The sequence below is a fragment of the Bactrocera latifrons genome, unplaced genomic scaffold, assembly GCF_001853355.1.
Source record: "Bactrocera latifrons isolate USDA-ARS-PBARC rearing strain unplaced genomic scaffold, ASM185335v1 scaffold_106, whole genome shotgun sequence".
Taxonomy (NCBI): Eukaryota; Metazoa; Arthropoda; class Insecta; order Diptera; family Tephritidae; genus Bactrocera; species Bactrocera latifrons.
Window position 1 is genome coordinate 624,659 of NW_017534475.1, and position 26,773 is coordinate 651,431.

Genomic DNA, 26,773 nt, shown 5'->3' on the forward strand with positions numbered 1-26,773 from the left:
TATGTAGATGAAAATTTATTTGCGGTTATCGGAGGTAGTTGAACTTTGTTTTCGTAATAGCGTGGGTGTGGAATTATTGCAATTTAAATATGTGCTGAAGCGGAAAGCAAGGTGTCTGATTTTATTTTTTATCTTTTGATTTTTTATCTATTGCTTCCAACAAATTTTGATGGTTTTATATATGTATGCATGTAGTAGAGTATTCGGTATTTTTATTCATATATTTTATTGTAGGTTTTTATTCGAAATCAGTTTATATAAAAAAGCTTAAAACTCGAATTCTCTTCTTTCTTATACAATACTATTTTCATAATATTTGCTGTCTGTCGCAATTTTTTTACATAAATTCAAAATATATTGAAATATCTGACATATTTACACACACACATTTGATGACACGCATGCATCCACAAAAATTCTTGAATATATTTCCCTAGATCATCCCTCACATCTTTATTATATTTTCATACATACAAGTATTTACGTCCATAGCATAGCAAGAATTCCGCTTTCTTTAATCAACAACTTCTTAACTCAATAAATTTACGGAAAATCACTTTAATATGCGTCAATGTGTTTTTGCGAAAGCCTATAAACGATTATCAAAACAAAGTCAATCTCAGCATAAACATCTACAACATCATTACCAGCTTTTTTTTTTTTTGTTGTTTGCTACCACCGCTACAGCAGGCAAGCAATAAACAAACAAACACAAAGCGAGTGAAACCTGCGAAAAACCAAAATAACATCTCTGGCGCTAAGCTAGTTGCCTGCATTTGTTGTACAACAACATGAAAAAAGCATATTGCTCCTGTGTGGCAGACAAAGCACAGTGCACACGCACACATGCACGCACAAATTGTCGGCTGGAACGTTCATTTTCTACAAAAGCACTTTGTTACACATATATACATATGTACATACATATATACACACATACACAGGTACATATTCGAAATCTGTAAGTGACAGGCGTATTGGCGTAAATATTGTGGCAGAGTGGGGGGGCTATGTCATGCCTTGCGTTGTTCGTTTGTTCGTGTATATGTATGTACATATGTGTGTTTGACTGTGCTGAATACGCCCCTGCATGTCAGGTCATTCCGTTCCGTAAACTGTTTAAGCATAAGCAACGAAATGAAATTTTAACCACCGAAAATGTGGCCACCCGCCACCCAAAAGCCAATGCTCGGCAAGTACGAAGCAAAGCAACCACCCAAACAAACGCACCCTACACTCCCTCATTCAGCACGCGTCCAACATTATTATTTCGCATTTAGCATAATGGCGCTTGTGCGTTAAAGCTCGCAGCATCAACACAACGTCGCCTGCATATAAGCCGAACAGAGTTGCCAAATGCGTTGTTGGTGAAGTAAAAAATATTTTTTAATAAAGTTGATTTTAAATAATAATTGCTAAGCATAACATTTTATTAAATAAAAGTGGCAAGAAAATAACAATATAAAGAATGTTAGATACTTTTGTGACTTGTCACCTTTGTGACGCAGTGACTTGGAATGAGCGGCATTTTGTTTGCATGGTTACACAACAGCCGCAAAATAGGCTGGCCTGGCCGACTTCCAATGCGACAAAAACGTGGCGACTACGTTTGCGTCTGTCGGTGGCAGCAGCGAAGGTGGCGGGGTAGGTGCGCGCCACGGACACGCAATATTGAACATTTCTTTATTTTGTCGCCTGCGCTTGGCAGCAACGTGAATTTGCGCACATAAACATATAAATATATAAAGTTATTATATTTACAAACAAATATCTTTTTATGTATATATTTAAATAGGTATGCGACCTTTTTGGGGGCATATTGCCAACAATGGCGTTCGCGCTGCCACACATTGAAATCTTTACGCTCATTTGCCGTCGCCATTTCGCCTTTCAACAATATAACGTGTTTCTGCGCTTCCTTTGCTGCATTATACCGCTCTATTCTTAGCTGTGGGATTTATTTTATTGAAATATTCAAATAAGATTGTCGATTTGGGGGCCTAAAATGAAATTTGGCTTTTAACTTCTGCCTTCTCCTTTTACTACGTGCAACTTAAGTCTCTTGCGCGTCGTTTCAGCCGTAATATGCGTTGATGTTTTCTACACTTTTGGCTTTAAACGCAGTTTTAGGCTGGAATGCGCTATAAGCAGAAAATAAAATTATATTGTAAGAAAAATTTTTCAAACAAATGTTTTAATATTGTTTTAAATCGTTTTTAGCGTATTTTCATGCAGGTATTTATTACATTCCGCATATTATTAATAAGTCATGCAATATATAAACATTTTTGTAAGTGCATAAGTCTCTTGCAAAACTTTGTAGATGTGATGCTTGCTGTATTCTCGGTAATATACATATACATATGTACATATGTATGTATATAAATTGGCGCAACAAAGGCACCTAAGTAATGTGTCTGAAATTGACATTTTATAAATGGCAAAAATGTCAGTGAAATTACTTTTTCCACTACGCATGCGTTTTAATGGAATCTCATACAAATTTTTACCTGTTATTGGTATTTTTATTCATCTTATACATACATAGATATATGCATGTATGTATTGACATGCTCAAATATAAATTGGTAAACTTGATTAAATTATTAAATTGACCACCATGCAGATAATAACAGCTCGGTTAAAATTTTAAGACAAATGTTCAAAAACTTTTAAGAATAATAAAATAAGAATATAAAATAAAAGAAATAAAATTTGGTAAACTATGTTGTTTATATGCAACACATATATATTTACATACAATTTAAGGGATACACTGCTCCATGTTATAGCCTGTAAAAAAAAGGCAAATTGGCATATTTATACAAAACAAAAATTTACAAAAAGAAATTAAATATTTTTCTAGTAACACGCAATGTTCTAAATAGCGTGCTTCTCTGCTCTACTGATTCCGCTCTTTTTCATGAATGATTATTAAAAAATAAAATTCTGTACTAGAAAATATGTTATTTATGGAAATAACTGAAGGCTCTAATAACACTTTTTTAGATTTTGTAAAATGCTTCTTAAGTTTATTGATATATTTTAAAATTTTGAACAAAAATAAGAATGAGATTTTCGATGAAAAATTCTATTTATAGTACATATTGTTTATAAAGCAAACGCTTTTTGAATATATTCGCATAAACATTTTTCAACAAAAAGTTTATGCAAAAGCTTACGCATTCAATATTTTTATAGCCGGCTTTGCTTTTGAGCATTTCAAATACTAAAAAATGTATAAACACATATTCAACTTATTGTATTTACATACTAATCACCGCATATCAAATAGTCGCGCATACAAATAACCAGGCGGGCAAACAACAAGCCAAAAATAACAACAAATTTATGAAGTACTCCAATGGAGCAAGCCGCACCGAAAATTTCCTTAAATGATTTACCAACACTGACATTTGACATACAAATACACACATAACTACAAACACAACGAAGGCAAGGCAACCCTCATAATCCCAAATGTCATTAAATTTGGGTCAAATATGTACATATGTATATATGTATATAAAATTACTATATGCATAATAATAACAACAACGCTCACGATAACTGTAGCAAAAATATAGTAACTTATATTCTTGTCAATGTTTTATTTTGGTTACACTTAAATACCGTAATAAATGATTTGTTACGCGCTCTTAAATGTAGTACAAGTCATTTGACGCAAGCTTAGAGCGAAGAATGAGAGCGCTGTAGCCATCCAATAGATGATGATGAGGGAGTGCTATCAAACGTATGTGTGCATGTTCGTAAGCATATGTATAGGCCTGTCAAGCGGTTAATGTGATTTGACAACGATGCACGACACCAAACACATGTGTTGTGTACATGAGACGTGCTTGTGTTGTAAAGCGTGAGGGAGAGAGGCGGCTGACTGTTAAATGGCCGTTAAATTGTTATAAATTGTTAAATTGTGTATGAAAATTGAGCAAATCTGCTGGGATTTCATATTTAAGTGGGGTTAATGTGGGGAAATGGCTAATTGAAATGAATATAAAATTCAAACAAATTGAAGCATATTATATAGCAGTAAAATGTAAGAAGCATATGGTGAGAAAAAGGTGCATGGGAAATTTTTGCAACAAAAAAAAAAAAAAGATAATAATAATAATAATAAAAATTTAACAAAAAGCTAGTCTTGCAAATTAAAAATTAATAATTAATTAAAAGTACTTTATGTATTTCTCTTATATTTATATTTATTGTAAACATAACAAAATATGTGCAAATGAAAAAAATTAACTTAATAATCGCCACAGCTCAATTACCTTTCCTCGGTATTTATGGTATTTATGATTTCTCAGTCAAAACATAATTACAACTTAAATACATACATATGTATGTACATACATATATGTACCGCACTTTTGTGCTTATACTTTTGTTCGAAAACTTTTCATCCGCTTAAACATACTTAAAAAGGCATAAATTAGTATTAAATTACATGCTACAACAATAACAACAATTACAATAATACCAGTGGCAGACGTCATAAAAATGCAAGTGAGAATATGTTGACAAAAGCAAAAGCCGCAAGTGGTGAATGGAGCGAAATAGCAACAAAAAAAACGAAAAAACTGACTTGGAGTTGTGAAGGAGTTGTGCTCCACCCTTCTCCGCCACTAAGCCGCTCTTGGCGCTTTTCGCGTGGAATCACTGGCATACGGCATAGCACATTGCTGAGTTTAAAAGTCAAAACAAAAGTGACAGCAGTGGACAAAACGAGAAAAAAAAAAAACACATCAACAACTACAGATAATACAAACAAAGCGTAACCACATGTAGTGACAACAACAACAATAACACCAAGCAATATGCAAGCGAGAAATTCCAACAAACCATTGTGGCTTTTGTCATATTTATTTCGTTAAGCTGGAAGTGTGAAACTTTTCGATTATTGTCGTCAAATGGTATTGATCGGCAATGCAGCTACAAGCCATGACCGAGCGAGACAGATATAGGGCCAGCGTTGATAGCTAAAGTGTTGTTGGGGCGGTGTAGGCGGCTGGGTAAATGGGTTGCGTGGACTGTCTGCCACGTTCGCTGTACAGTCAACATTGACCGTGGCCTTCTTCGTCACGCTAATCCTCTATATGCGTTAATGCAATTGTAAAAAAGCCGGACAATAACCGCCCGCAGGCAGTGATAATTTCTCTAAAGCCTACAAATATTTTCAAAAACGAAAACTATTGCGTTAAAAATAGCTATAAACCACATATAAAAAATTATATGGAAATAATAAAAAAAAATAAAAATGAAAACGTTGACGTCTTCACAGGTAATTGAACGATTAAAGCTAAAAGCTACAAATTAGGAAGTAGGCTTGTAGCGAAAAAGCCGAAGCCCGGCAACAATTGTAGTAAATTGTTGGAGAAAAAATATTCTTTGTTGTGAATTGTTTGAGAAAACAGCATTTTTCTGAAATATTTTTTTGGAAATTAATCTTTTAAAAATAATATATTTTTTAAGATAATATTTTTTTAACGTAGCTTAAAAAATTATAAAAGTCTTTTATCACTTAATTATTCCTCAATTTGGATTGTTTCCTCACCACTTTAACTCCCCAGTTTACCTCTTCTCCTGTTAAAAAACCTATGAAATATGTTCTCAAAATTATATTACGGCACTCGTTATTTAAGAAACTCAGAGCTATAAAAATTTAACTACATTTCTGCCTAGATTCCAAATTTTAATGCGGTGTAATTTTTGTTGTTTAATTTTACTGCCGCATATGTGTTATAAAACCCCGTATACATAATTACAAAGCAGTTATCATAAATCCTAAATTTTATTAACTTATAAATTACAACTAATATGTAGGAGTACAAATACTTGCGCTCATGAGAGAGTGAAAACAAAACGAAAAGCCGACACTTTTAGTCCTAAGTGCGCTAGCTTATCCTTAATGCTAACAAAAATTCTGTTATGCCTTTTAATAACCTATAAAATAACACATTTCCACATTTTCACACAGTAAATTTCTCCCCTCCGCTCATTGTGTGCGCCAATGGTGTCTGACCATTTGGATCAAATAAATATTGAACCTTCACCTTTTCATTGCACGGAATATGTTGGGTGTATGTGTATGAATGTGTATGTGTGTACTGTGTTTGCTCACTGACCTTTTTACACTTGTCGTCGAGAAAATTGTTTGATAGCTTTAGAATAATCGTATTGCTATAAAATAATCACACACCATCGCCTGTATACTATTTGCCGGTGTGTGTGTGTGTATTATTTTTATTTTTCCACATTTCATTTTGATTCTGGAAAATTGTAACCTTTTTTGGTTTCAACTATGCGTTTTCTGTCACTATTTTTAATATGTATTTATTTATGCATTTAAGCATGTGTTGGTTGGCTTTACTCGCGTGTGTAGCTAGTTGCTCCCTCGTTAAACAGGTGAGGCTCATTGTCTCACATTTTACGTCTTCGATAATTTATTGGCCGCATTGTGTCTTGCCCCTTCTTTCGGCTTGTTTGCAGCCCTAAAATAAATCGGATATATATACATATATACGTTTATACATATAAATATATTAAAGATTCTTATTATGTAATTTTGTCCCCCCAGCAACTCGGTGTTCTTCCTTGCAATAAAACACACCTTCTTCATGCGAGCAATCGTTTTTTGTCGCTTTTGCTCGTATGTTTTCACTTTTCATTGTTATTGGCTCTTGATCCTGCCCCAAATTCAGCTGAGCGTATTGTATACGCTTTATAGCGTAACATAAATTATGTCAATTTTTTCTATAATATATTTGTTGCTATTGTTGTGTATTATTTTTCCCATATGTGTCTATGTGTTCCTGTGATAAGTGTGGATTACTGATACCTTTATAAATTTTAGTGTAAATAATATTATTTTGTCAACAAAAAAATTATTTATTTATTTTTGGTTTATTTATTTATTATAAAACCGACCTACGAAAAATTACAACTATTTACACATAACACTAACATTTTTTTAAATTAGGGTAATCTCTCTTAGCTTGTGCCTAGTGTCAAAAAAAAAAAATTAACTTAAGAAAATTTTAAATCTTCTTAAACAAATTTAGAGTCCTAGATTTGCGTGATGCAGATTATCAAACGTAAAAAATTAAAAAAAAAAATGTTTATGTGCCGTATTCGCTTTGTATATGCTTATGACTACATTAAAAAATCTTGTTAAACAGTTTTGGAACCCACGGACCCGCGAAACTGCCTTCAAAACATGTTATATGCGCATAGCTCATCTAAACACACATATATTTCCAAACATATACCGCGTCTTTCCCCACTTTAAAGTAATAATCAGAAATATTGAAATATTTTACAATTTTTTTGTGTCGACAAAACCGTACGCCGCCATAAATTCTGTTCGCCCAGCAGCGCTGTTGCAAAAGAAAAAATAATTTATCACTACTGCTTGATGGCAGTCTACAGCAGCATCATAATTTCCCTAAAAAAGGCACACACATCCCAATACCAGGAATTCCTAAAATCCGTAGCGAAAACCGAGTGTTGAAGCACCCGACACCGCATGCAGAAAACAAAGCAAAAATACAAAAAAAAAAAAGAAAAAAATTCCTATTGGAATGGCATATAAAAATCAAAGAATAGCAATAAAAACAAGCGAATTGCGATCGAAACAAATAAATTCGATTTATACATTTTTATGTTCGCGATTTGTTCTCTTTTGGAGTTTTATTTTATTTCAACCTTAACACAAAATTTAACGCATGCAAATCAGCACAAAAGTAAATGCAAACCAGAAAGTACATAAAAAACGTAAACAAATATACATATATAGCAGTGCTCTCCTTAGCTATTTGTTGTTGTTGCCAACAATGTGCTGTTGGCCAAAAGCGTGACCATTTCGTGTATAATAAAAAAGTAGTGACGATAAAAAATGCATGCAAAATGGGCAAGTTTTATTTTATGGTTTACTCTGGCGATGTTGGTGTTGGTGCGGGTGTCGGTGTGGCAGCATTTTATGACACTCATCAGTCCAATTGTGGCTGTTTAGTGTACAAACGAGGTCATAAATTTTTAACTTGTAAAAGAAACAAATTCCGTTTTTAATACGAAAAAAAATTGAGCTTTGCTGACAGCGACCACACAGCGGGTTCAATACAAGGACATGCAGATACAAAAATTGACGCGATTGAATATGTTTTATAAAATTTTATTTGCTTATAATTTTTGCAAAATTTATTTAAGTAAAAAAATATGATTACCGTTATTTTTCTAAATTATTTGTTGTATTATTGTGTTCTCCTCCTTGACTCATAAATTTTTTTTTTTCCATTTTCTTTTAGGTGAAAAACCCTTCAAATGCGAACACGAGGGCTGTGATCGCCGCTTCGCCAACTCTTCGGATCGGAAGAAACACTCGCATGTGCACACATCGGACAAACCGTACAATTGTCGCATCAATGGCTGTGATAAATCTTATACTCATCCCTCATCGCTGCGTAAACACATGAAGGTAGGTTTGAGGATTTTATTATACTAACAAATAATTAAAAAATTAAAGAATTAGAAAAAAACTACTGCATCGTCACCTTAAATGCAAAACAACGTATCATAAAAAAAATCAAAATTGAATTTTTTATTACATACAATTCACTATCATACAATTTTCAGCTTCCACTCTCATAAATATCCAATATATATATGATATGATATATAATTATATATAATATAACCATTTTATAACCAAAACCCAATTTTTTTGAAAATGAGTGGTTTCTATTACACCCTTTTTCCTTCCCCTGGGAAGTGATTTTACGTTATATTGCATTTTAGGTGACGATATGTATGTATGTATCATATATGTTCGTTAAAAATTGAAAAACAAAAATATCCACACAAATCTTCTTTCTCGTTAGATTCCATGCAAAAATGCTGAAAATTTTTTTAAAATACACTAAACCTTGGCTTATACTACACTATAACCTTGATTAATCTCAAACATCTTTATAATATATTTTACCCCTAACTAGGTGCATGGCAATATCGATGAGAAGTCTCCCTCACATGGCTATGATAGCGACGGCGATGAGTCCTCCTCGTCCAGCATTGTGACCGGCGGCGCGCAAACACCACCGTCCGCACGCCTAAATGTCGACAATAACAACGGCATCGGTAACAAATCCTCACCGCACTCCATTAAATCGGAACCGAGCAATCACAGTATTGGCGGTATGCATGGCGTCATACATTTGGGTGCTTCGAGCGGTGGCAGCAGTTCCACAAGCAGCTCACAACTACATCACTCACATGCGCATCACAGCAGCAGCGGCGCTGGCAATAGCGGCAGTGGTAGCGCGAACAACAATCACTCAGCCAAATCGCCCGCGTTACAATTGATGGCGTCCTCAGCCGCGGCAGCTTACTTAGCACCACCACTGGGACCACCGCCCTCGCTGTCGGCAGCGGCCACACATCACCATCATCATCACCAGCAAGCGACATCTCCAGGCAGCAGTAATGCGGCAGCCGCTTCAATGCTTGTCACCGGTCATCACAATCATCATTTGCTATATCATCCGGCGGCGCAACATCATCCGCCCAGCGATTGGTATCACACAGCAACACCGCCGGCAGCCGCTGATGCAATGAATCCGCTCAATCATTTCGGTCATCATCATCATCATCACCATCTGATGCATCCGGGTGCCGCAACCGCCTATTGAAATTGGTGAACTGTGCAAGCGAGAGGGTGAGCGTAAGCACCGAAGTAGTTAAGGGCGAGAGCACTTGTTTGTGTGGCCGATTGCATGCGTATATACACATGTGTGTATGTGTGTGTGCTATGTGCTGGGCTGTGCTGTGTTATGTTGTGCTATTGCCAAACTCTTTGCCGCTCAGCCACCTAATCGTAGTGTGAGTAATCAGTTCAATTACACCAAATGAGTTTTTAGCGCTGCCGCACATACACACATACATATGCACAATGTAACGAACGGGCTTTGTAGTTGTATTCAGAAAAATGATATCGAGTTTTAACATTTGGCACTGTAACATACATTTTTACCTTTATATAAATATATGACTTGATATTTTGGTGTGAAAAGTTAGTGTTTTAACTGCAATAGTTTGAAAATATTTTTGTCGTTTATTTTGTGATTCAAGAAAACAGTTTTTATTTTAAAATGTATTATGTTGCAAACATCTCTTTTAATGAGGCAATCAGCGAAGTTTATATACAAGCGTGAAAAACTAATAAATAACTCCCTTAAGTGGGCATATTTGGACTTAGCTTGATTAAATAAAGTGGCAAGTGTTATACAATGAAAAATATATGTTTATATAATTGCATATATTTTCTTATATAGTTTTTATTTTATTTTTATATCGATAAAAATTTCACATCACTTGCTTAGTTTCATTTTATGTTGTTCATAATTGATTTCCGATAAAACTTTTTCGCACAATGTAAACAAACTATTTTTTTTCCTGAAGAAAAATGCATACCATGCTCAAATTCTCACCGCCACTGTAGCATAGTGAAGAAAATTCCTCAAAAATACGTAAGAAAAAATGTCTGCCTTAAATGTACTTTCTACGCCGCTTCAAAAAAAGTAAACAAAAAAATTTTGAATCATCTGGCATTATACAACATACTACATACATAAACTATAAAAAAAAAAACACAAAAATTAAGTAAATGTCAATCTAGTGACACAAAATTGTACATACCTATACACAAACATGAAATAAATAAAATACACGCTAATAAGTATGTACATACTAATTTAATAAAAATTTACAATATTTAACACAAAACCAAATGGTGCCTGCTGCTTCCAATGACAAAAATAACACAACATTTTTCATTTAAAAATTTAAGTAAAAGTGTGTGTTTAACCATGCCATAGATAATTAAATTTTATAGCAAACTCAGCGCTAACCTTTTCGCTTACCAAACTACATAATGCAGTACAAGTGCTCGCACTTAGCCCATTTACATACTTATACATATGTACATATATACATACATATGTACATATATTGCATGTTTAACGCGTGATTCTTCGACTTAGTACTTAGTTTTCGACTCATTACCTCCACAACAACAAAGCGAATAAAATTAATAACAAACACAAACAATAAAAACTAAGAAATAAAAATATTAAATATAATTGCGTGTAATATTAGTTCACAAGTAAGTTCCAAAAATTATAATAATGTTGTAAATAATTTTATATGTATGTATGCAGATGCAAATGTAAAAAAAAAGAACAAAAAAAAAAAACAAAAATAAAGAAATTAACTTAGAATGCATTAAAGAAATTTTAAGTGAAAATTCTCACAGTAATGTTAAAATTATAAAATTTACTTAAAAGTTTAATTCTAAAGAAAGTTTTGATGAAAAACGACAAATAATTATTTTTCAGTTTGATTGCTGCTTTAATTATCATTTTTTCATTAAATAAAAAATTGTACTTTGATTATTTAGTTCTGTATATGTATAAGTGTCAAATATAAGAAAAATAGTAAATAATCTATTGTATTTTGTGTATAAATTAAATTATTTTAAATTGTTTATAGTATTTACGCTGTTTGACCGCGCATTTCTACTCACACGCGCGGTACTCATTTACGCGAAAACACACTCATATACATACATACACACATATACATAAATATATATAAATAAATAGTAAATTTAAACACAGTCCAAAAGTTATAATTATTTAACGAGCTACACACCTTCACACACCCATAAACTGCTAAAATATACATACATATACGCATATATATTCACATTAACACGTGAACAACACGAATATATACACAAATAGTAAAAAGCATAGTAGAATAAATGAGGAAAGTGTAAACTAATTAAACTTAAAACATATGTGAAATGCAAAAACAAACAACTAAAAATAAATTACTAAAAATAAAAGTAAAATAAATATGTTAGCTATGAATAATTCTTGAAAAATTAGAAATCCATTGAATAAATAAATTATTAATTCCAAATGCAACGCAAACTTTTCGCATTTTTATTTCATGCAAAGACAAATTTTCGTTTCTTTGGATTTACCTTGACATTCTGATTGTGGCAGTAAAAAGGATAAAAAGTGTTTACATTTATCAAAAACGCCTAGATTTAAATAAAATGCGGGAAAGATAGCGTTTTTAATTTAATTTTGTCAATAAAGTACTCTCTGTTATTCAATTCCAGACCAATGCTTCCACTTCATATTTAAAAATATATAATAACTCCAGTGTCTCCAAACATTCTATTGATCTCTTTGTGATTAAATCAGTGACATATTTTGAAAAAAAATCATGTCAGGTTGTGTTTTCGTTAATGAAATCTTGTTTTCAACAACTTCCGCCGTATGTATATTTATGAAAAAACTTTTAAATACGAATTTTTAAATCGAAAAAATAAATCCCAATCAAGCAAAATTTTTAGAAAATTGTTTGTCTTCATGAATTGATAATGCAATTGGTAAATGCAAAACATATCCTAGACGTTTGACAAGCCCACAGCCCACAAGGTGTTTCATGAAAATTGTCGAAATTAGAGGATAACTTTTGAAGCACCCAGACACCAAATATGTTGCTGATGTAGACACCAGTGCATATGGCTAATTTTTCACCCAACATTCCGAGATGGTTAAAATCTGCGCAATACTTCCCTTAGCCCCCCACATACCTAATATAATATAAATATTTTCGAACTTTTAGTTGACTTTATCCCGCATCTATCGTTCAATATGTAGGAAATTGTATTGCAATATATAAACAACAATTTTATAATAATAAAGCTTATTCTTCCATGGGATTGTGAATAATTGATGCAATACTTCCTACTTTTAATTAAAATAAGTATATGCGAAAATCACGAATACCACTTTGCCTTCCGAGAACCTTCTGAAATTATTTTTTTACTTATGACTAAATCTCTCTATAAAACTTTTGTTTGGTCCAATACTCAGCTAACTGTTGTAAAAAGTTGTTATTATCAGTGTATGAAGCTTCCATTGTAATTAAGATTTCACTTCAAAGAAACAATATTATTTTATAATATTAGAGTTAAATATAAACAAAAGTACAAAACTTTCAAAGTACATTGTGCCACAAAAGTAGCCGGAAATTGTAAATAAAACGCATAATATTTAATTATACTCAATATTTTTCTTTTGTGTCTTCGAAGTCATTCCCAACAGATGTAAAACACTTATGGAAACACTTTTCATAAGCACTTCTTGTGATGGCTTTCAGCTCCTGCAGCGAATTTTGTTTTATCGCATTGATGGACTGAAAACGGGTGCCATTTCGATGATTGCTAACGGCAGTTATAATGCTCTCCATGAATGTGGTATCAGAATTCGCACGATCAAGTATGTACTCTTTTTGAAAAAAGTGCAGCTTTATCGGGACGAGCAAGAAAGTTTTTCATACACAAAATACCACCCAAATCACTCCACTCGCGAGAGATGTCATGCTCTCTTGCCATCTCCTACCTCTCGCTTAACGATTTAAAGCACCATATCCTTCACTTTTTTAATATTTTCATCAGTTGAAGAGGTCGCAGGTCGTCCAAAACGAGACATGTCCTCAACGATCTCTTAACCGTCTTTAAAAGCTTTGTTCCACTCGTAGGCTTTTATTTTTGATAAAACTGAGTTACCTTTCTAACATTCGCAACGAATCTATAGTCGGTAAGAAAAATAAAATTTGAGATATATTCTTCTATAAATAAAATTCTTGAAATATCATTTACCCGGCGAATTTAATTACAATTTCCAGGTGCTTTTTTTATATCAATTGAAGTTCCGATACGTTTAGCCGAAAACTTTAAAAGAAATTTGTAGAACTAGAGAGTGTGCTTTATAAATAAAATAAGCTCTCAATATTTCTTTTGTATAAACACAATAATTTTCTGCTGCTGTTTATAAGATCTACAAAATATTGAACCGATTTTGGAAATTAAATATCGTTAGTAAGCGTAAAAAAAGCTCACACTTAATTTGTTAATCTTTAAATTATTATTTATGTTTCGGCATAAAGCTTCAGCTCATCGCATTATTGCCACCGAATACCAGTTATTTACCAATACTCTGGTATAAATAAAATGATCATTTTATGCATAATTCGACATGGTTTGTATTAAAGTATTAAATATCCGAATAGTGACAGTTTTTATTTAAATTTCTAATGTTATTTGCCAACACTGTCTTATCTCATCACTTTGCACCGTGGCAAGCGTGCCTCATTTGCTGTGGTTGGTGGCGTTGGCGTTGGCGTTGGCGTTGGCGATGACCATTGCGGTAGCCATGCTGTCGCCGTTAATGTGGCCACAATTTGCTGCTGTTTTGGTACTTCTCAGATTTCATTCGGTGCATGCGATTGGAAAATTGTGCTGTTGCCCAACACGAAGCTATCTAGGCACCGATATTGTACCTATGCGCAGATATACAACACACATACACACAATCATGCACAGACAGTTTTCTACAAATGTGCCGACTGACTATACTGGCAGTGCGACTGCCAGCGAGTTTTCTTCGATTTCCACTACACCAGGAGCGGTGTGTGCACCGGCGATTTTGTAGATAGACACGCCAGTGCCGAACGAAAACTGTATGATTTATAACTTTTTAATTAACCTCCCAATTTGTTACGTGTTTATGCCTAAACTGTTATTGCTTATGTTGTTGTTATTGTATTGGTTAGTGTCTTTTTTGCAGTTTACATATGTATTAGGGATGTTCTCATTGGCAGCGATAAGCATAAATAAAAAAAAATAGTATTGTTTCAAAAACTTTTCAATACAAATTTTTGTATTTTATTTTTAGTGCCTTTAATAATTACTGATTCTAAAAAAGAAGTGCGGAGAATAAAAATGTATAAGTAAAAATTTTTCAGTATTCTATTTTTTTAATTCTCTCCCTAATGTCATCTTTCGATGGTTGCGCTGCGCAGCATTGCTGGCAAAACGAATCGCACTTGATTTATTGAAATGAAATCGATTGTAGCGATTAGATGAGCGTAGATACAATACAATTTAAGTACGAAACGTTTTCTACAGCTATATGTATGTATATAAGTATGAAAATATGTATGAATATATATTTAAGCAAGCTTTGATTACATTTAAATGCGTGTGTGTTGATATGAGTTCGTATTTTTTACACAATTGTATTAAAGCTGAACTATGATTGCACTGGGAAGCACAATTATCCGAAATGACCTGTGGAAAACGCGAAAAAATTTTGTTCGTTGCGCTTATCTAGTGCAATTAATATTGATAGTTGCCACGATGGATGCACGCAAGCGCAATGCTATGTACAGGCTAGTGCGATCACTGATTTGACACTGGTTTTGGTTTATAAAAAAAACCAATGCCATGACGTGTCTTAAAACTTCGAAAATTTGCTATTTATGTTGAAAATAAGTAAATACTTTGAAAAAAATCAATTTTTATTTTTAGCGGTTTTATTTTTCTTTCACAAGTTGCTAACAAAAAATGTAAATTGCTGCAGTGAATGCGGAATTTATCAAGGCTTAAAATAAAACTTGAAAAAACATTATAAATCTGCATGCTATTGACTATAGAATGAGCTACTCTTACTTAAAAATTATTATATAAAAATTGCAACGTTGAAAAATGAACTAGTTTTTGGTTTACCAAAATTTCCAAGGGAATGTGTATAAAATAAGTAGAATGCAAGCACATTTGAATTTAAATTGGCCAATCTGGTATAGTTGTGTGACTGGTTTCTGACAAAAAAAAATATTCTGCTTTTTCTTGCAACTTGGTGCCAATTCGAGGTACGGGAATACTGAATAACTTATTGGATGATTGAACTTATGGGTGGTAAAAGGAGTAAAAGCGATTCTTTTACATATGGCTCGAGCAACTCACGGCTGACACCAAGTATCCACTGGGTAGCCAAAAAGCATGCGTTTGAAGGCGGGCTAGGGCGAAAATTCGAAACATACCCTCCCCAGGGTTGTGCGCAGGGTTTGGGATCCGTTTACCAATGAAAAGAAAACAACAGCCTCGAAACTATTACTTTGGTACAATATCCAGCCAACTGTTGTACAGTGTTATTGAATAATATAATAATATGTTTTTTTCGTAATCATAACAAATAAAAGGATAAACTTTTGAAGTAAAATGAGGAAACCAGAATTTTCCAGTTTTAAGCAGCCTTCCGATTGTCTATGTTAAATATATAATAATAAAATAAAATAAGAAATATAACAACATCTCTTCGAAAATTTTTTAAACTACAAATTTAAAATATGAATTCATAAACCACTAAGTGGTAGCCAGACGCTAATCACACTCGTATATCGCAATTGTACTTTTAATAAAACTATTACTCTTGTTAAAATTTTATGTATACATATATATATATACATGACTATAATTTAGTCTAGCATAGTATATCCAATTTCCACGTAACAACATTAAAAAATCTCTAAAATCTGCCATCTATAAAAATACACAATTTACTGGTAATGCAGCACGCCACAAGCAAAGTGCTACATAAAACACTCCCTCTATTCAGTTGCTTTGGTCAATATATACAAAATAATATATACATAAATATATGCATATCACACTGCAGACTGTCATAAATCACGCGCAGACTAAAGTCACCAACGAATGTCAATCGTACATATGAATGCGCGCCGAACGTTGGCAAATGATCGACCAATGAGCTGGCAGCAATGAACATGCAAATGCTGTCGTTACTTTGCTGTCATTTGTTGTCAATAGTGTTGTTGCCCAACACATTGTCTCTGACTACACCATTTTTGAATTGCATGCGATCAGAAAATAGAATTATATTGATTTCATATGAACTGTTTGTTGTTATTCTTGCTGCATGTATTTGTTGCTTTAAGGTTTTTTATGTGACCGCTGGCACGATGTGGCAATTTACCCCGTTATTGGCAAATATTGGCAACTAATTGTGCTGATGTCAATTTGAGTTTTGATTCTTGTGCATATATACATACATATGTATACATATATATCACAACAACAATGGTAAAGTTGCATTTTTATTTACATACGAAATTGTTTCCAATTGCGTCAATTGCGAAGTAACACAAGCCGTTTGTCACTACTTCAATTTGGCATATTTGTAAATGTCGTAAATCTTGAAATGTCATACCATGAGCGCATTGCGAGGAATGAAATTATATCTGGGCAATAATATATTTATTTAAACGAAATCATTATACATATAATTTTTAATGAAAATTTTTAATGTTTTGCAAAAATTCTAAATTTGACTTGATGTGCTTAATAAAAAATATTAAATTTTATAAAATATTTTTTCTTCGATATTTTATTTTCAATATTATCATTTTAAACTGAAATTCGCAGTGCTTCTCAAACTGTAATATTGCGAACAATTGATAACGTTTATAAATGCCCTGTCTTAGCCAAAAATGCGCCCCTGTACCACAATTTGCTAGGCGCATTAGCACTGTGAATTGGTGTTGACTACACCGTTTAGTGGCACGAACTTCGAGTCAGTGCTGATTTCGTTTGATAGCATTAAACAAGCATAAAAATAGAATTCCAAAAATTTAACATTTAACTTGTCATGAAATTTTGTGTTTTCTTGTATTTTAGGCGATTACAGTTGAATTGATATTTTGTGCATAAAAGTTGAAAAAACTAACTAATTTCCTTTATGGCAGCACAAATGTTTGCTTGGGCAGAGCCATAATAGACACTTATACATACAATTACATTTATTCTGTTCTTAAATCGGTTGCATCGAGGTTATGTATCAAACTTTCCATACTTACACCGATGGATCCAAAGTCGAACTTTTTTTTGACTATATAGTCCTGTACCTTCAACTCCAAGTCTGTACCTTCAACTCCAAGCCCCAGCATACCTATGAGGTTTTCCGAGTATATACCTTCCCCTTGATATATACTCCGAAAACCCCCATTTTTCTTTTTTCTTTGTTAGTAGCCGCAGATATATCTTTAATACAACTATTCATGTGAAAGCATCGCCATATTCAGCGATAGTTCAGTGGTACTCAAAGCGAACTCACCATTGAGATTAAATCGTTATTAGCGCATAGGTGTATAAACGGTTGAGCAGTCTATCAGCTCGCAACCAAGTGCAGCTCATCTGTGTAGCTGCTTCCAAGTTGGTTGGACCGGAATCCTACATTGCGGTGGGTCTCCATGCCATTAAAAAGCTGTTCCTCAAGGAAGAGAGGGTGGATTCGAAAAGGTATTGGTAACAACCCACAGCTATGCTATGAAGAATTCTCTCTTTTATTTTAAACTGAGCACCGTAGGCTCAAAAAGCACCTAACATGGGTATAACCCCTTAGCCTCTTGTGGGTTCTGTAACATGGTGCAACATTGCATTGTACACATCCATAAATGCATACAAGGTTATATTGAACTTTTTTGCATTTGTTTCCCTTGCGGTTATCGTGCGCGTTACAACCGCGTTTTAACTCGGCTCCCTGCAACTCTTTCCAAAGCCAGCACAACGCAGTGGGCGACAGATTGCTGACAATCTGTAGCGAATGCTCCATCGATTTGACTGGCGGTTGCACTAATTTCATCTATTTGTGGTGTGCGGTTATTTCGTTCAAATTTATTATGTGGCACGGATATTTTTTGGTCTGATTTTTAGTGTTGTTGCGGTTAATTGTATCTGCTACTTTTCATTGGTTAGTTGCGTTAGTTTCGATTTTTTTATTTCAACTTAATTGTAGGTAATTAAAACTTCATTTGTGTTGCGGTTGTATGCCACAAAGCACCGCATGTAACTGCACAAACATATGATTTACTTCATTTTGTTTATTTTTCACATTTTTAGTCAACAAACAGATATTTAATAGCATTAAATTCAACATTTTGCTTTCGACACTAATTGGCCTATTAAATACCCAAATATGTTGGATGAAATAAAGTCGCGTGGTTTGCGTATAAAAATAAATGCTGCTTTTAATTAAATTTGCAATTAGTTTTGTAATCGGAATTTTAACTTGGTTATTTATTAGAATGGCATGCTGCCGGCAACATGTCTGACCGAACACATCACGTGGGGATATAGTGCTTGTATATATGAAAATACGTATGTACATATGTCTGCGTGTGTATTTAAATATGTTCGAAATCAGCCTGTTAAAAAGGTGAACACGACAAATGATATAGCAAGTTAAATATCAGCCTCAGTAAGAGATTTCCCAAGCCAAGCAGATGGACAAATGTGCAGTGAAGTATGTTGTTGCAAAAAGAGGAGAGCTTAAACCGCCAACGCTTAATACATTGACTGCAACAGACGTTCAAATAAGGCCAATTTTTCAGCAAACAATATGCAAAGACAGCGTACAGTGTTCAAGAAGTGAGCAAATATTGGTAGGCTGGTAAGGGGGTCAAGTAATGATACGCCTCTCTGCAATTATTAATTATTCTCTGTTATCTTCAATAGCACACAAATTTAAATGAAAAAATGAGGTTCGTTGCGAGGTATAGAATATTTGGAAAGCGTTTCCAAGATATTTTTTGCTTTTATAGATTTCAAACCTATTGACAGAAAGTGGATTACTAAAGTTGAATTATTGGAAGGGCAGTAAAAATTAAACAAAGAAAATATCTATCTTCATTACGAGGGCAGCAACAGAAGCTTAAAAAGTCGCTTCGAGAAAATGGATCGGGTTCAACCTTTCAATCAACGAACAAATTACATTTGAATTTACAACAACTTTTGTAGCTTTGCTCCACAATGCAATGCATACCTGTACGCGCAAAAAAAGTGAATTTCTAGTCATGCAGTGGGAAAAAACACAGAAACAACATTGACAATGATGATCCAGCACTTTGCTGTAAACTAAATTAGCCCAATGCCAAACGCGTCATCATATGCAAATTTCCAAAGAAGAAACATCCTTACCAAACGAACCAAATGGGAATGGGATGAAGCGTATGGCGTATGCATGGCAAGACACACAACTCTGAATGGATGAATGGAGTATAAATAATGCGCTAACAACAAAAACAAAAACAATAATACCACCGACAAAACCAACAACTTAACCCAAACGAGCAGAGGGAAATTATGACAGAACAAAAACAAAAAATAAAATACAATGAAATCCCGAAAAGAAGCATTGCCTTATGGCCTGGGAAGACGTGAACAGCAATGCGGAGCACAACTCGAGCGTGAGGAGCGTGTGACTTATGGTTGGCGCGACCGAAATTATCCGCAAGTGCAGACAGATGTGAAATTGTATTTGCATTGAGCGTCGCGTCATCCGATGCACAATACTTGCAGCCAGATGTACCTACCATTGCATATATAGCACATTTGTACATAATATATGTGTGGGCATGTATGTAAGGCACACGATTGCTCCACCGCACGCGTCCTTGGCAGCGGACAGCAACGGCATTTGCATCAACTCGGTGCATATTTGTCAGTTGGACTGATAGTTCTTCGCTTTTAGTGCCGACGTGGGGCATGATTATACATCTTGTGTTCACACACACATACATATGTATGTATATACCTGCATAGGTGCGCATAGAAAAGCACGCTATCTTAAAGTGTGTGTGCATGTGTTTAGAAAGAGTGTGGATTCCCTCGTCTACATCAAGGTGCTATAGCAGGTTGTTCCTTACTCCTTCTGAAAGCTCACTTTTTTTTTCTGTTTCTTATTTTATTGCCATTTTTCCTCCATTGTTATAAAGCGTCGGTTGAATGAGGATTTGTGGCTTACAAATATGAAAAGCTAAAGCTAGTCACTGCTGCTTTATATACTTACTACTTATGCAATTGTGTGTATTTGAAGCGTTGTGCTGTCGTCGAAGAAAAGTTGCGTCAATGTTGCAAGTCGAACAAATGATTTACAAAATGTTAAACGAATTATGTACACACCGTGAATTGTAGTTTTGTATTCAGAATTTTCAGGTGAAGTACAACGTGTATGTACGCATATGTTTTTTATTTAATATATACGTACATACATTTATGCACAATATTTAAATGTTAAGATCGATCGTAGTCCCAACCAATATAAGTATCTAGTTTTATGATCTTCCTACTTCAATTTGTAAAATTAGAAATGTTCGTATTAGGAAAGAATAATTTTTATTTGTGACATGTTTGAAAAATTATTGTTGTTGCTTCGTAATGGCTTAAACCTGTAAATTGAAAAGGATGTTCACATGTCATCTCCAAAAAAGCAAAAAAATGGTGACCTCTGTGAGGTGATATATGTGCAAATCAACACTATACGCAATAAAATTGCCGCATGCAAGATTAACGGTATTTTCGAACAGCGAAATGAGCTTCATTACGGTAACAGTTATATACATACCACATTTTTATTGTTCAGATAATTTACATTTAAAGAACTTAGAAGTGAAATTGGATTCGGATTTGTGCCATTTTCATGTCCATGGCTGCATATGCAGAATAAAAATGGCATAAAAAAAAATTTTTTTATTTATTTTTCGCATCAGTTCGTAGCTTAGTTGGCTATGGCTACAGCGGTGGTGTAAACCTTCTTATGCCCAATATGACCAATGTTCTTGAGATATCTATTGTCTCAATATGTATGTTCCATAAGCTGTCTGTCAGTACGAGTTCGTGACACTTTTTCAACTTCATCCTTCTTTATAGTTGTTTGGACATTTGAGCTTTTCTAAAACCGACTTGCGATGAAATTAGTTAAACAAATTTTTGACAGTGACCAGCGACACTATGATATTTTCTTTTCTAAACCAATAAGTAAGGAAGTGCTAAGCTCGGATGCAACCGAACATTTGATATTTTTGCAAGAAGCAAAGCCAATTATATTAAGGTGCATAACGTCAACCAGAGGATTGGAACTCAAGCAATTATATATATAAATATATATATAACTCATATACTGGCCGACATGTTCAATATAAGGTATGTTAGAAAAACGAAAACCATTATACATATGTAGTATATGGGAGTTGGGGTATTCTCGATCCAATTTTACCTATTTTTGCTAATACCACAAACCAAAAATAAATAAATTCAACACATTTCACACACAGAGAACCCATAGTCAGGAAAGCATCCTGAATTTCAACTATATATCGCCCATATTGACCAAAATTTGCGATAAAAAGTGAACTGTAGGTATTGGGGTCCAAATAATAATCTGTAACACCAGACGTCTTATGATGCCGAGAAGAATGTGTACCAAGTTTCATCACTAATCTAAAAAGTTGGCAAATCTGTTAAATTTTGAAAACTTTTGCCATTTGTTCAGAATGCTCACTTCAAAAATAGATCAACCGATTGAAACCATCTTCAAAGTTTCAAACTTGTATATACATACATGTCATCCATATGTATGTTGTATTTATTTCTGTTTATATTTTTCATATATGAAGATACAAAAACAGTACATATTTATAATTACCAGCAATAAATAAGTGATCAATTTATTTACCGTTAAAAATTGCTTATCGCAATTTGGAATAAAACCTTCCAAACACAATGTAAATTATTGCAGCCATTGACTTCCACTAGCATTCAAAGATTAATCACAAAACATCGAAAAAAAGAAAGCACAACAACAGCACGCTTGAATGCGTGTGGCAACATATTAATTTCAACCGCATTAAATTAAAATACTGCAATTAACGCCGCAGCCTCCAGTCACATTCACACCTACAGCCACGGGCGGCGCTCGTATGCCATCATAGCAGCCAAATACGGCAAATACAAAAACACTAATGAGAGCGCAACAAATTTATGCGTTAAACAAGAGCAACAGCACAGGTGAATGTTGTGCCACAAATTGAACGTTTGCATTATTTATCATCAATTGGAGGAATACATGTTGCCACACAGCCATCATCAACACCATGCCCATCACCGTTGCCAACAGCATTCATACACACACACACACACACATACACACAATTCCAATCGTCGATGCTGATGGTGTTGTTACATTTGTTGATGTGTAGAATATACCAGAGGCCTCAAGGCGCTACATGCGCCACATACTCCATAGATATACTTATGTATGTGTGCATTAGTAAGTTAGCAGTAATTGCCCACGGTAAACGCCCCTCGCGCACGCCAAACAACACAAAAGACAGGAACGCGATCGCAACGGAAGAGACGCTTTGGCTGCCGTGTTGCACGTTTGCAGCCAAGCTGGCTGCCATAGGACGACTTTCGGCCGCCGATCAACACGCGCATACACGTCTGTTTGTGTGTACTATGTATGGGTGAAAGTTTGCTTTGATGAAGTGTTCAACACTTGTTTCAGCTTGCAGCTACTTTGTCTGCGCCATCACATTTTGGAGCGGAATTTCGCTGCACTTTAAATTAAAAAACTAATACAGCATAATTGGGTGCTAATGACACTAATGGCTTTTGTTTCGGTTCGACGGGACTGTGTGTGGCATTGTTCCATGCTGTTGGCCACACCAAGTTGCCTCTTCCATACAATTTCCATGCTTTGCCTCCGCGTTGTGTTGCCTACATGTCTATGGTAGCAGCTGATATGCGTGTTGTTTTTGTAATTTTTAGTTTCGTTATGGAATTGGCATGGCACTTTTTAGCCGCAGACCATATAAAAATATATAATAATGTTCAGCATGACGAGCTGAGTTGATTTAGCCATGTCGGATGTATGTTCGTGTGTATGTCTGTATAAAAGTAGTTCCTCAGTTTTTGAAATATCGAACGGAATTCTCACAAATCCTTTTCTCCTCAAGAAGCTACTCAGTTGTTGGAACCGCCCTTATTGAAAGATAGTAGCATATAGCTACCATACAAACTGAGCGATCAAACCTGAGTCCTTGCATTCAAAGCGTTTTCATTGGAAGAGATATCTTCAAGAAATTTGGTATGAATTATTTTTTTAGAAAATGGTGAAATCTCTGAAGAAATTGTTCAGATCGGATCACTATAGCATATAGCTTACGCACAAACTGAAGGATCAAACCTGAGTTCGTGTATTGAAAACTTTTTCATTTGAAGAGATATCTTCAAGAAATTTGACAGGGAGTATTTTCTAGGGGAATGGTAAAATGTTGGAAGAAATTTTCAAGATTGGATCACTATAGCATATAGTTGCCATACAAAGTGATGGATCATACTCGCAACCCTTGTATTCAAAGCATTTTCATTTGAAGAGATGTCTTCAAGAAATTTGGCAAAGATCATTTTTTAAGGAAATGGTGAAATCTGTGAAGAAATTGTTCAAGTCGGATCACTACAGCTTCCATACAAACTGAACGATCAAAATCAAGTTCTTATAAGGAATCTTTGAACTTATAATACATAACTGGGTATGAGGGGCGCAAACGATGGAATTTGTATCGCACATATGGTTTGGCGACAAAAACAATTAAAAGTTAGTGTCATAAAACATTGAAAGCGCTCATTTCAGTTTAAGAGAGTATCCGAGGACCGGTTTCGTTCGAACTACTTAATGAACTGTTGTTGTCTTTTTATAATGCTTCTCAACTTTTTTTTTTTTTTTGAATATTTTTTGAACTTTCTATTTCTTTTTTAATTTCAAATATAATTCCTCCGAAAAAAATATTGGAAAACTTTTTAACCAAACAATTATGAATGACTAAATAAAAACACTACAAGTCGTAAATTATACGCAAAACTCCATGTACATCATTAGAGAGCATACTGAAAGAACAACAAAAATAATAACAGCAGTATCTATTTGTGCAACAATAAACACAGCAGCAACATAAGAGAGTATGTTGTACCATGATGTATGTGTGTGTGTGTGTATCAATGCATTTTTGTCTATTTTTCTTAACTTCACGCAATTACGAATGTTTATACTATAATTACGCAGCGATGGAGATGAATATGTACCTGCTGATTTGCCCATGATGGGTTAGCACCCTTTAAAGCAGCACTGGCGGAAGAAGATTTTCTTTTAGGGGGATATTTTTAACGAAGAAATCGGTTCAAAAATCGATTTTCGAGTTAAAAGTAGAGTCCGAAATAATATACATTCTATTTGTTAGAGTTTGAGAAACATGTATGTATATACGTAAAAGAAAGTCAGTACAGAATTTAGATCACGTTCAATGATAGCAATTCAGCGTGGACCAATATCTCTCAAGGTCCAATACTTCTATTTCACTAAGAAAAATGTTGTTATTAATACTGAAGTAGGTATTAGACTTTATATTTTTATTTAATACTCTGCAGAAGCTCGACTGAATTAATCCAATTCAATATATTGTATTAGATCAGCCCATGGTAACTATTGCTCTCCTGTATAAGAGGGTTTATCATCACTAAAACATAGCTAATACCCAACTTAGCTAACATAAATCGGCGGCCGACTTCTATTTCATGCAGTATATTGCACTTGCTTATGTTGCAAGGCATAAGACAAAAAATATATATGCAAGTATTTACAAGTTATACTATATATGTATATGTATGTATGTATGCACAATCACGAAATGAACACTTTCTACACTTTGGCACTTACTTTCTGTTATTGTTGCATGGATTTGTTTGTAAACATGTGGCATATTTAGTAGGTGTGAAGAAAAAACACTGCACATACACATACATATGTACACACGTACGCGTTGTAAAAAAGAAAACCAACTGCCAATGCATCATCAGCAACATCAACCACACATAGAAGCAATTATGTTGTAAGCGCATGAAAAACGATGCTGCAGCAATAGTGCGTTTGCAACAACTGTGGCCGGTTGCATGGTGAAGGTGTATCTGCCACAGGCATAACGCTCAACGCCGCACTTAAGCGCCTGAATGTGTGATTTATGCTGTGCTTGGAGAAAATGCCAGACACATAGGCTCCTGTTGAAAGTTTCAAGAAGTTGCATTGAAAGGAATTTTCCAACATTTGTTTCTCCCAAGCAGCATTTCTCATTCGCTTTCAACGGCATGGAATACTCTTACAATTTTTAAATGATGGTAGGTAAATGAAAAAGATAATAGATTACTAAGAAGCAGAGAAATTTGAAAGTTGCATAAAATTTATTTTTAATATTTGCAAAGTGCTTACACACGTAAATACATACATAAGGGTTTTTATGGCGTTTATTTTTGACTTGCGCTATACGAAATATTATCGTCTATTTGGTGTCTAAATTTAAATCAATCAAAAGTCGATTTAAAATCAGTTATATTTTTAGTTAGTTTGTCACGAAGCATGACGAGCTAAGTGGGTTAAGCCATGTCTGTCTATTCGTCTGTATACATGCGAACTAGTCTCTTAGTTTTTGAGATATCGATCTGAAAATTTTTACACGACTCAGTTCATTGGTCCGAACCGCTTATATTGAACCACTATAGGATATAGCTGCCATCAAAATTGGACGATACGGAAAACTTGTTTCACAAGATATTTTTACGAAATTCAGCCTGGTTTATAGTCCAAGACAACACTTCATTCTGTAAACACATTTTGAAGGATCAGCGAAGAAATTGTCCAAATCCGGTTTTTGTATGAAAACTTTTTTATTTGTGGAGGCATTATAGCTTCGGTCTTGTGTCATATATAGGGTAGTCGAAAAAGGCTTTTCGTATTTTGTCAATAGATGTCGTTGTAGTCGTATATCTTTATTGCTACCAATCACATTGTGTCATACCATATGGTATAGTTTTGAAAAGATGTGATTTTAAGCTTCGTTTAAGCAAAAAAAAAAAACAAAAATCGAGGGGTCTATAAACAGTTACAGCGGTTCAAAAATGAGTGAAAATAATGAAGAAATTCGCTGTATTTTGAAATTT

General features: G+C 34.2%; 1 protein-coding gene across 1 annotated transcript in view; it reads left to right on the forward strand.

Moving 5' to 3' along the window:
• Positions 1 to 11,222, forward strand: part of LOC108969769 (pair-rule protein odd-paired) — a 44,890-nt gene extending 33,668 nt beyond the window's left edge. Inside the window, exons 2-3 of the mRNA XM_018934692.1 lie at positions 8,322 to 8,491; positions 9,009 to 11,222. Coding sequence (XP_018790237.1) covers positions 8,322 to 8,491; positions 9,009 to 9,701 — 863 coding nt within the window. The 3' untranslated portion in view covers positions 9,702 to 11,222. The remainder of the gene's footprint in view (positions 1 to 8,321; positions 8,492 to 9,008) is intronic.
• Positions 11,223 to 26,773: the final 15,551 nt, after the last annotated feature.